The following is a 10,437-nucleotide window of genomic DNA, read 5'->3' on the forward strand; positions in this document are numbered from 1 at the left end:
GAGTCGCCAGGCATCCAAAGTTTATAGCTCTGTGTTTTAATTTCTGCAAAGGAGCAGTGTTGCTTTCTCAGGCATTTGCCCATTCCGGAGGTTGTGCGGATCTCTGGGGGCCAAAACTGAGTCCCCTTCGATCCTTGTAACCATGAGGTCATTGTCATGACCCTCAATAGGTGAGGATCACCTAGAAGGTCACTTAGCCCGTCAATGGCAGAACCAACTGAGTTAGGTCATTGAAAGAGCCCAGCTGTCTTCCCAGGGAACAGACACAGGGAGAGGCCACAGAGATGGTTCCTTGGGAGAACTTTCGGGAGGATGAGCCCAGTTCCAGGGGCCCTGCCCATAGAAACTTGGCCGCTGTGTCCTTCTCCCTCTCTGCCCTGCCTTGCCTGGCGGGATGGGCCCTCATGCGCTCATGGCTCTGGCATCTGAAGAGACAAGGAGCAGTGTGGAGGCCCGGGCGCTCAGGACCACATTTCCGCGCACGCAGTACAGTCACGTTGAGGCCCGAGGCGCACTGGCTCCTGACTCACCGGCAGCACGAGTGTGCCTCACCTCCTCTGGGCACTGTCCTGCCTGCTTGCTTGCTTGCTCTGCCCCAGGCTCAGCAGGGCTCTGGAGAAGCCAGTCAGCAGTGTAGGGAGGGGAAGGAGGGCTCGCCTGGCAGCCTATGACACCTGGACACCAGGGCTCCAGTTCCGCGTCTCTAAAATAACAGGGCTGCTCAAGATCGTGGCTCTTCAGTGTGTCATGTGGCCTGCCTGCAGTGGCACCACCTGGGAGCTTGTTAGATATGCAAAGCCTCAGGCCTCTCCCCAGACCCACCGGAATCAGAATCTGCATTTAACAAGCTCCCAGGGAGATCTGCGTTCAGTGGTAGTGCTGACCCCTGAGAATGACTTCTGTCCTCCAATTCTGTCCCCTACGGGGTCCCTGAGCATTATCCTGGGATGCACTCCGTTGTGGACCAAACCCTGCCCCAGAGGGGCAATGTGGCCCCAATTTCCACACGCACTGTCTAAACGTGCCTTCTCCATTCTAGCTCTTAGCCAGGGCTCCCCGATGGTTGATGCCTTCTTACGTGGACCCCCTTCTTCTCGGGGGCTAATGGCAGGGCAAGCAAAGTGACCAATTGAGTTTGCATGCAATGCACCCCCTACTGCTACTATCACAGATTCTCTCCCCATTGGTTCTCCAGAGGAGCTGGAAGCAGAAGCTATGCCCTCTAACTTGGGAGAGGGCTCAGGGATGAACACGTGCACAAAGGAGAAGACCATCGTATGTGCATTTAAAGTGCCCACTTAGCAGCCACACAAAAGTGAGCACGGGAAAGCTGCAGGTCAAGTGGGCAGGTCCTCGCAGTGGGTATGACAGGGGATACCAGACCCCACAGCCTGCTCAGCCTATCTCAGGCCCCTCTGAGACCGTAAGCTCTGGGCTCAGCACAAGCCCACTCTTTTGAGATTGGCATATCTTGAACAGCGTGGCTGCTGTGAAATGAAAGCCAACAATTGCATTTGGGTCCCAGCCAAAGAAAGGAAAACCTGTTCCACTTCTAGAATTAAAATAAAAAAAAAAAAAACAAGAAGGAAGTTAGTTGGCTTCCAACACAGTATCTTCCTCAGGAACTAGCTGCTCAGGGTGGTGTTGATGACACACCACCCTTCTTTCTGTGCTAACATTTATTAGCACCTCAAGTGAGAGGAAGTGCTTCCTCACTGCGTGGAGTCAGGTGAGAAACACAAAGAAATGTCCAGGTGGGAAAATCAATAGGATTACACAGATGGTCAAGGAATCTTCTGGAGTAGGAGGGGGAATCATTCTTCTTATTATTCTTTTCTTTTTTTTTTTTCTTTAAGATTTTATTTATTCATGAGAGACACAGAGAGAGGCAGAGACACAGGCAGAGGGAGAAACAGGCTCCCTGAGGGGAGCCTGATGCAGGACTTGATCCCAGGACTCCAGGATTATGCCCTGAGCCGAAGACAGATGCTCAACCACTGAGCCACCCAGGCAACCCTGGAACCTTTCTTCTTAATGGCTTATCTGGAATGTTCTTTTGTGAGAGCTTGTCAGGTTTCTGAGTCCAGCCTCAATGCTGAGAGGCCAGGCTGGTGGCTGAGCATGGAACTTCCAGAAGATTCATGGTGTCAGGAGAACCCATGATGTATTGTCTCTGTCCACTGGGCTCTGTGTGCCCTTTTCAGAAGGTGCTATGCCCAATGTCAAATTCCAGAACTTGCACAGAAGCAGATTCATCTTTTGAAACGAGGCTGCTGTCAAGCTGGGAGTTTGAGAATTCTTAGAGACAAAGCAGACTCAGAAACAAGTTGCATCATGGTAAAGCCGAAGGCCAAACATACTTCTAGATTTAGAGAACTACCTCGTACCACAGGGCATCTGAAGTAACTTATAGGGAACACTTATACTTTTTTAAGGTGAAATATAAATAAAAAGTACAAAATTAGACCAAGGAAAATATAAGTTATTGAGGCAGGTCAAACACTGGAGACGAGCACACGCACGTCTGATTAGCCTCTGAAGGGGGACTGTCGTAGGTGGCTTTGATAGTCGGGCTGCATTTGACTAGATGCAACTGAGTTAAGATAAAATGAGTCCTGCTCTTAGGATCAAGAAATGCAAAACAAGAGGACAGCACAACAGAGGCAGAGAATCGCCTAGAGGACAAGGATTCTAGCCGAGTAAAAGCTCAATGTGAGCCACCCGGGCAGCCTGGCTGTGCACATGGGCAGGGCTGCGTTCATCATTAACAGCGTCCAGCACTGAGGAGGGCAGCCTCTTGCACATGGCAGGCCCTGCTTTGCTTCCGCAACCAACATGTTGCTATATGTCTCCTGTTCCAGCTGGGCCATACCAAGAGATGGGGTCCACTTGGGCCATACCAAGAGCTTCCTTCCGAGGCTCCCATGGCTTGTCCATGGAGCCAGAGAGAAGTAGCAATAACACAGCACGATGTGTGCTTGCAGGAGACCCCATTTAGACTTTTGCGCTTGGTTCTGTTAGACTTTAACAGGACATTGACAAGAGGAGCAGCGGGGATGGGACTTGTCGTGGCATCTAAGCCCACCATGAAGTTTATTCCATCAGAGTCCCAGTGCAAGAACTTTGAGGCTTCTCAGGTTCTCCTGGAACAGGCAGGGCACCAGCAGCATAGATAGTGACGTGGTGCAGGGGCACTGGACTCTTGATGGAGATTGGAACCTTCCAGAAGCCTGGCATTCATGCAATGCAGGGGCATCCCAGCGGGTGCTTTGAAAGCCTCTGCCTCGCAGCCTCTGGATCCTCCTGGGTATGAGTAAAGGATGCGGGGCAAAGTGGAACATCTTCCCGCTTTGATGCTACTCTGTCGACAGACGGGACCTGTGTTGAATGAATGAAGATAAAATGGGTCAGCTCGAGATTTGAACACATCATTTCAAACCTGTGTGTTCTTGGAGTCAAGAGGACTTAGGTGTGAATTCTAGCACTGCCTCTCCATAGCGCAGTGTCCCTGGGCTAGTTGGGAACTGCTCTGAGACTCAGTTTCCTCCACCTGTAAAATGGGTATTTGAATCCCTGAGCTGTGAGCATCAGATGAAGTCCTGAAAACAAGTGATTGGCCAGTAAATTCCCAGTCACTCATCAAGTCTGAGTTCCCCCTCCCCAGCCTTTACTGTGGGCAAAGCTAATGGCTCTCCCAGAGCTCTGGATTCCACCCCCAGGTCCACCTTGGACATGGCCAGACATCCGGCTGTCTTCCTTTCTAACTCTGGTGTCTTCTTTGCCTGTACCCTGGCTCCCCCCCTCTCTTCCCCTTACCATCCTGCTCAGTCTTCTTGAAGATGGATCTGTGCTGGCCCCTGTCCCTTTGGACATCTTGACAGCCACTCCACATGCAGCGCTGGTCCTATTTTATCCCCACTTGGTAGTGACAAAGGCTCATGGCCACATCCAGCCCACTCTGCTCCGGCTACAGGCATTCGATGGTCGGCCCCCTACTCTTGACATCATATCCTCTTTGTCACCTGCAGGATGTCGCTCCCTTATTACTACCGGGAAGGTCCCTGTAGGCTTCCCAGCCTGCCTTCCTTCTCCCACTCCCCCCAAAGCAGGCATGGCTCAAGGTTCTGCCTTCGGCTCCCGTGGGAAGTAACCAGGGCTGGGCCAGAGGTCAGCAAACTATTCTGAAGGAGACCAGAGAGTAAATAAGGTAGGCGTTGCATGCTATATGGTCTTCGCTGCAATTTCTTGGCTCTGTCTAACTCTGTAAAAAGCACTCTGGACAGTGAGTGAGTGAGTGAGTGAGCCTGGCTGGGTAGTAGACTCACAGAATGGGAAGGGACTTCGACTCGGTGCTCCTTGACCCTCATCTGTACAGGTGATTAATGATCGGTGATAATGATGACGGGTTCTGCAGGGCAGTTTGATAGGGTGAGTGGGATCATGTGCAGGGCCTCCTTTAGAGAATCCTAGGCATCCCCCCCTTCCATCTGGTCCCCACCCCCCCCCACACACACACACCCTGCTTTCCTCCTCTGTCTCTACCTGTGCAGCCTGTACAAGCTTATCCACGGTCCCACCTCCATGCCCCATCTCCCTTCTAAATTTAAAACCTGTGCATCCCACGCCAGCTGGGCCATTCTGCTCAAAGGCACCATTTGCCTCTCAAATGCTGGTGTGTGCAGGAAAGAGCATCATCGGAAGCAATCCTGAGCCGTCCCTCGACTTCCCTCATCCTCAGGGCAGCTGGGCTCTCTGCAGCCTTTGACACCACCGCCTGGCTATCCGGGACCAGGATGGACCATCCGCTGGGCCTGTCTGTCCCCACTCACGCTGTCTCCATCTCCTCTGCTCTCCATGGCCCTCCGTTCCTGTCCGTCTCTTACTATCTGCCTGCTGAGCTTCCTGAGTGGTCCCCTGCCCGCCCCGCCCCCCTCACCTATCCCTGCACCTGTCCCTGCACCTGCTACCATAAGCAGAGCCTGGCCATTTCCCTTCACAGCCTCTGAACTCTCCTCCTTGCTTTCCAAACATCCCAGTCCTCATCTTGCATCCAGTGGCCTCCAGTGAACACTCCCGACCTAGTCCCACCTGTTTGCTTGCTCCTTCCAGAATATTCTTTCATTTTGTTCTTTCTGCAGTCCTTCCCTCCAGCTCTTCCCAAGTGCCGTCTCTGCCTGTCACGTTCTTTCCTGCTCCCGGGGACCCAGGCCAGATGTCTGAAGCCACACACACACACACACACACACACACCCCTTCTTCACCCCTACCCCACCCCACCCCTGTAGGATCTCTTCCTCAACGGGGTGCTCAGAGCACCGTGCAAGACCAAGCTTATCTCCTGGCACACATTTTCTGTGTGCTTTTGCGGAGTATTGTGTACTTGCTTTATCTCTCCCCCTATATTAAACATTCCTCCAGGGATTAGAGAAACATCTGGCCCTTCACGCTGCCCCAGGACTGTGTGTGCACCATGGCCTGGGTGTGCGGAGCTGGCGTGCAGGCCTTTCCACCGGGCCGTACCCTGAGCTGACCTGGCAGCCCCTGTGGGCAGACGGGGTGTCTGCATGTAGGAAAAATGTCGATGGTGAGGAAGAGGTTTCACTTCCCCGGGCCCAGGGCTGCGAGCCACCCATGCCCTTGGGCTTCGGTTGCTAGAGAGAGAGAGAGAGAGAGAGAGAGAGAGAGTGTGTGTGTGTGTGTGTGTGTGTGTTTCTGTGAGTGTGTATTTCTGGTACGTGTGTGGCAGGTGTGAGGGTGTATGTGTGTGTATGTTTGGGGTTGGGTGTAGACGTACACCCTCATGTAGAAAGCCAAGAGTCCTCACCTGACTCTGCCTGGGGGTTTATCTCTAGCTACAAGAAATGCCCAGCAAGTGAAACCATGGAACAAACAGATCTTTCGAGAATATAGTGACCGAGTGATAAAATCAGGTGGCAAGTTGCCTCACTTGGTACACAAGGCACTCATTCGAAATTCCTGGGGGCGGCTGGGGGGCGGTGCTTTGAGGTTTAGTGGCCAGGCTGCCCTCTAGTCACTGGAGAACCATGCAGGCCACAGGCTGAGGGCTCTAGAGACTGCCAGGCCCTGCCCTGTCCTGACCCCAATTCTATACCAGACCTTGTGCCGGGGGTGCAACCCGCTTATCTTGGGGAGGGGGTGGTAGTGTTCTAGCAAACTCATCGTCCCAAAACTGAAGGATGAGCTCGGAAGGGCGGCCTCGGACTCTGAATTAAGGGGAGTCCATGCTCTTTCCTTTTACTCCACTCTGAGAATTGGAGAATTGACGGTGCCAGTTGTAAACTGCCCATAAATCCTGAGTGTGGTTAGAAATTATGCCCAGGCCAAAGGTCACAGACTACATGTAAGGGGATTGGGATGAGTCGTTTTCAGAAATACGTTTTAGCATTAGGACTTGTGTCCTCAGGAAGCCTTCTGTGACAGTTCAGTAGATAAAACTGTGGAACACCCCACTTTTCTGGAGCTGTATATTGTCGGGTGGGTAGGGCTGCTGTCCTCTACCCCAGGCCCTGAGGGGTCTTCTCAGAACCTGGTTAGAACTTTCCATGGGGGGCACCTGGGTGGCTCAATGGTTGAGCATCTGCCTTCGGCTCAGGGTGTGATCCCGGCCCAGGGTCTTGGGATCAAGTCCCACATTGGGCTCTGCTTCCCCTCCTGCCTGTGTCTCTGCCTCTGTGTGTGTGTGTGTGTCTCTCATGAATAAACAAATAAAATCTTTTATTTTTTTAAATATTTTATTTATTTATTTATGAGAGACACACAGAGAGAGAGATAGAGACACAGGCAGAGGGAGAAGCAGGCTCCATGCAGGGAGCCCGACGTGGGACTCGATCCCGGGTCTCCAGGATCAGGCCCTGGGCTAAAGGCAGTGCTAAACCGCCTAGCCACCTAGGCTGCCCCAAATAAAATCTTTAAAAAAACATTTTTAAAAAAGAGGTGATCATATGACACTTGAGGGGTGTCTATCTCAGAGGAAGGCCTTACTTTTCTGTAACGCACCAACTACCTGCATTGTGACAGAGAGGTTCCCTGAAGTACCCTTGTGTCAGTTAATTATCGCTCATGGGTGCCACACACACATGAGCCCACTTGGTCTCTGCAACATCCTTATGAGGCCGCCCGGGCTCGTCTGATCATCATCTATGAAGTCGGGGCTGTCATTAGCACTATTTCCATTTTATAGGTTTGGAAAATAGGGCATGGGGACGTGAAGTAGCTCACTCCAGGAGTTACTTACACAGCTCGTAAGGGACAAAGCTGGATTCAAACCAGGCAGTCTGGGTCTTGGCCCATGCTCCTCACCACTGGGCTACTGAACTCCTTTCTGGGGAAGGACGTAAAGGGCAAGGACCCTCACACTAGGAACCCCTAGCTGTTCGAGCAAGTGACTTGGCTTCCCCAAATGAACTTGAACTGGTGATCATCACCCTTACCACCGCCACCACCACCACCATCATCTGTGCCATGGCCAGGTTGTCTTTTGAAACATAGATCCAGTTATGTCAAGCTCCCACCCTTGCTTACATTCTCTTTAATCACTTCTTACTGTTCTGAAGATAATGACCAAATTCCTGCTTTGCTCACGCAATTGCCTCTTCCTGAAAGACTCCACTTTCTGGGTCAGCTTCTCTGTTGGCCGTTCCCATGAAGTGATGTCCCTTTCCTAGGACAAAAGGAAGACTAGGAAGTTTTCCCCTGACTCTGTTATTGGGCCTCCATCTCACTAAGAGTCTCCTCAACGGGAAACCCCTTGAAGGTAGAGACCTATGTACCTTATCCTTCATGGCATCCCTAGTGCCTTGCACAGTGCCTGACATGCCTTTGGGAAAGAGCCAAAAATTAGGGTTTTTTTTGCTTTGGGGTGCAAGCTGACTCCTTCACTACCAGTTTGAGGTGCACCAAGTACTCTCAGTGGGGACTCCAGGTCAGTTTACTCACCCTCTATTATATGGTTAGTAAGGATATGTGACATTTGTAAAAACCACAGGGTCTGCAGAGAGCCATACCTCATTTTGGCCCCAGTGATGACAAGGGTGGGCCGTGTCAGCCTCGTATTACAGATGAGGAGACTGAGGCTTGGGGCATGGTGCAGCCTGCTCCCGTGTCCCCCAGGCAACAAGTGATGCCACTCGGAGTGGGACCCAGGCCCTCAGACTTCCCATCTCTTTTCCTTTCACCTGCCGGGATCAGGTTTTACCCTCCCTTCCAGAAACCTCTTCAAACTGCTGCTCTGGTCTCTCCATTCCAAGGGTCAAACAGAAACCCCCAGAAGAGACACAGGAATTATTACCTTCTGCTTCCAACACAGCCATGACCTTTATCCTCGCAGCCAGGGCTGGAAAGGGAGTGCCCGGCTGTGCCAGGCTCCCGGCCACTGGGGCGGGGTTGGGGTTGGTGGGGGGAATGGTGATCATCAGCCCAACGAGGGCTCCTGTTTCACTCTCCTGGGGAGGGCTGCCCATAATGCAAGGCTGTGGGGGGCCAGACCAGCTCAATCCTTGGCGCTGAGTTGCCCCTGTGAAAAATCTTACAATTATCTGCCTCCTGGGTTACATGCAATCAACCGTGCAGCCGGCCTGGCTGGGAAGGGCCGCTCGGTCAATGGAATGGCCCGCCATGGTCTCTTGACTTCTGAGTCTCCCAGACCAGCCGGGGCCGGGTGGGGATTGGAAGGTGGGGTAGGGAGGCAGTGGTGGCTGCATGGAGTGTGTGTGAGGAGGGTGGGGTGAGAGCACTGGCTGAGAGAGAAGACAGGTCCTCCGCCTGTTGGTGCATATCCCATCTGCAGGTGGAGGGAGGAAGCAAGGTAGAAAGGCCCTTCTGGGCCATTCCCCGCTGCAGGCCAGCCTGCACCACCTCCATCCACACAAGGGCACAAGCAACCATTGGGGCATCTTCCATCCTCTCCCAGAGCTAAAGGCTTTCCTTGCCACCTAGAGTCTTCCCAACAGAGAATCAGGATGGGCTCTTTTCTCCCAAGTTCTGAGCTGAAGGAGCAATTTCATGCTCTGCGTGGCATATGAGGAGTGGAAGGGGCTGTGGAGACCCTCTATCTAGACTCCATAAGGGCCCCAGGGGAGGCGACATCTGTGGCCCACCACAGGTGAGCTGGGGCCCAGGTCAACAGAACCCCCAGGCAAGGTGCAGGCTCCCAGCTGCTTGCCCACTCAAGCCTGCCCTTGCTCGGCCCAGCCTCCCTGGCCACTCCTCCAAGCAGACCTGGTGTGCACTCACCTCGTCCCTGGTGGAGCATCCTGGGTGGGAGTGGCAACGTGTCCCCTCTCTTCCGACAGCCCCAGGTTCAGAGCCAGGTGCCTGTGCAGTCCGCATCCCTCCTTCCCTGCCTGCAGCCAAACTAAAAGTCCAGTTTCTCCAGAGGTTCCTCGATGTTGAGGGAATACCAGCTGATCCAGAACAGCAGGCTGAAAGCCAGGATCAGGGCCCCCGTGTAGACCAAGAAGTCCCAGTAATCGAGGGAGGCGAGGATGCCCAGTAGCAGAAGCACCAGGCCCACGGCATCGAGCAAGAGGGCCAGGACAAGGAGGAAGGCGCACCGGCCCGGGTTGCATCTTCCCCACCGCCTCCCCAGGAGCATTGCCCGGGGAGAAGCGGGAGGAGCCGAGCTGCACTCCCGGGGGTGATTTGCATGGGAGGGTGGTGTTTCTGCGTCTTGCCTCTGCCCTTGCTCCCTGCTGGGTGTGAGCAGCCGAGGGAGCCGTCAGGCTGTCTGGAGCCACAAGGAAGTACACGTGGATCTACCTTTATGAGCATGGTAGCCAGTGGGGCAGGATATTTCTTAACTGCTTCATGACTCAGGAATGGTCCCGACCAAAATAGCCTGACATCACCGGCAGTGGGACTGGTCATCGCTGGGCCAACCGAGTTACGAGGTGGAGGCGGAGTCAGGGGCCCTGGGAGGGATCTTCGGTGTCAGCGAGGGGCCCTTGGGTGGCCGGTCCTGGGACCCTCGCATCCTGGGCAGGTGCTGGCAGGTTGCTTCACCTCCCGTGGTAGGTGCGGGACTTTCCTCCCCCTCACCCCCTCTGCCCTACTTTTCCTGGTGCCGAAGGGAGGTTTTTAAGTAAAAGATGTGGGAGAGACCTTGTTGGCACAGATAGATTTTGAAATTGTGTCGGGAGAGTCGGTCAGTGCTAGAGACCAAATAGAGACCCAGAGAAGGTGCTGTGTCTTGTGGATCCCTCCACTGTGAAGACCTGGGGGCCTGGCTTCCTACACGCTGGCTCAGGCCAGAGCCTAAAGTGACAGAAGATAGACGGGGTGTGTGTGTGGGGGAAGGGGGTGCCCTCTGGCCTCCAGCTGTGGACCAACAGGCAGCGCCAGGCGCAAGTCAAGAAAGGCCTACCTGGTTCTCTGCGTCTCCCGGACCTACTGACTTGACCTTGGCCTCCTGTCTCGGTG

General features: G+C 53.7%; 1 protein-coding gene across 1 annotated transcript; it reads right to left on the bottom strand.

Moving 5' to 3' along the window:
• Positions 1 to 1,853: 1,853 nt before the first annotated feature.
• TMEM238L (transmembrane protein 238 like) lies at positions 1,854 to 9,742 on the bottom strand. Its single transcript, XM_072732061.1, has 2 exons — positions 9,253 to 9,742; positions 1,854 to 3,378 (listed from the first exon to the last, which is right to left on the bottom strand). The coding sequence occupies exon 1, from the start codon at positions 9,611 to 9,613 to the stop codon at positions 9,374 to 9,376; it is 240 nt and encodes a 79-aa protein (XP_072588162.1). The 5' UTR covers positions 9,614 to 9,742; the 3' UTR covers positions 1,854 to 3,378; positions 9,253 to 9,373.
• Between the last annotated feature and the right edge of the window lie 695 nt (positions 9,743 to 10,437).

This window comes from Vulpes vulpes, chromosome 12 (genome assembly GCF_048418805.1).
Source record: "Vulpes vulpes isolate BD-2025 chromosome 12, VulVul3, whole genome shotgun sequence".
Classification (NCBI taxonomy): domain Eukaryota; kingdom Metazoa; phylum Chordata; class Mammalia; order Carnivora; family Canidae; genus Vulpes; species Vulpes vulpes.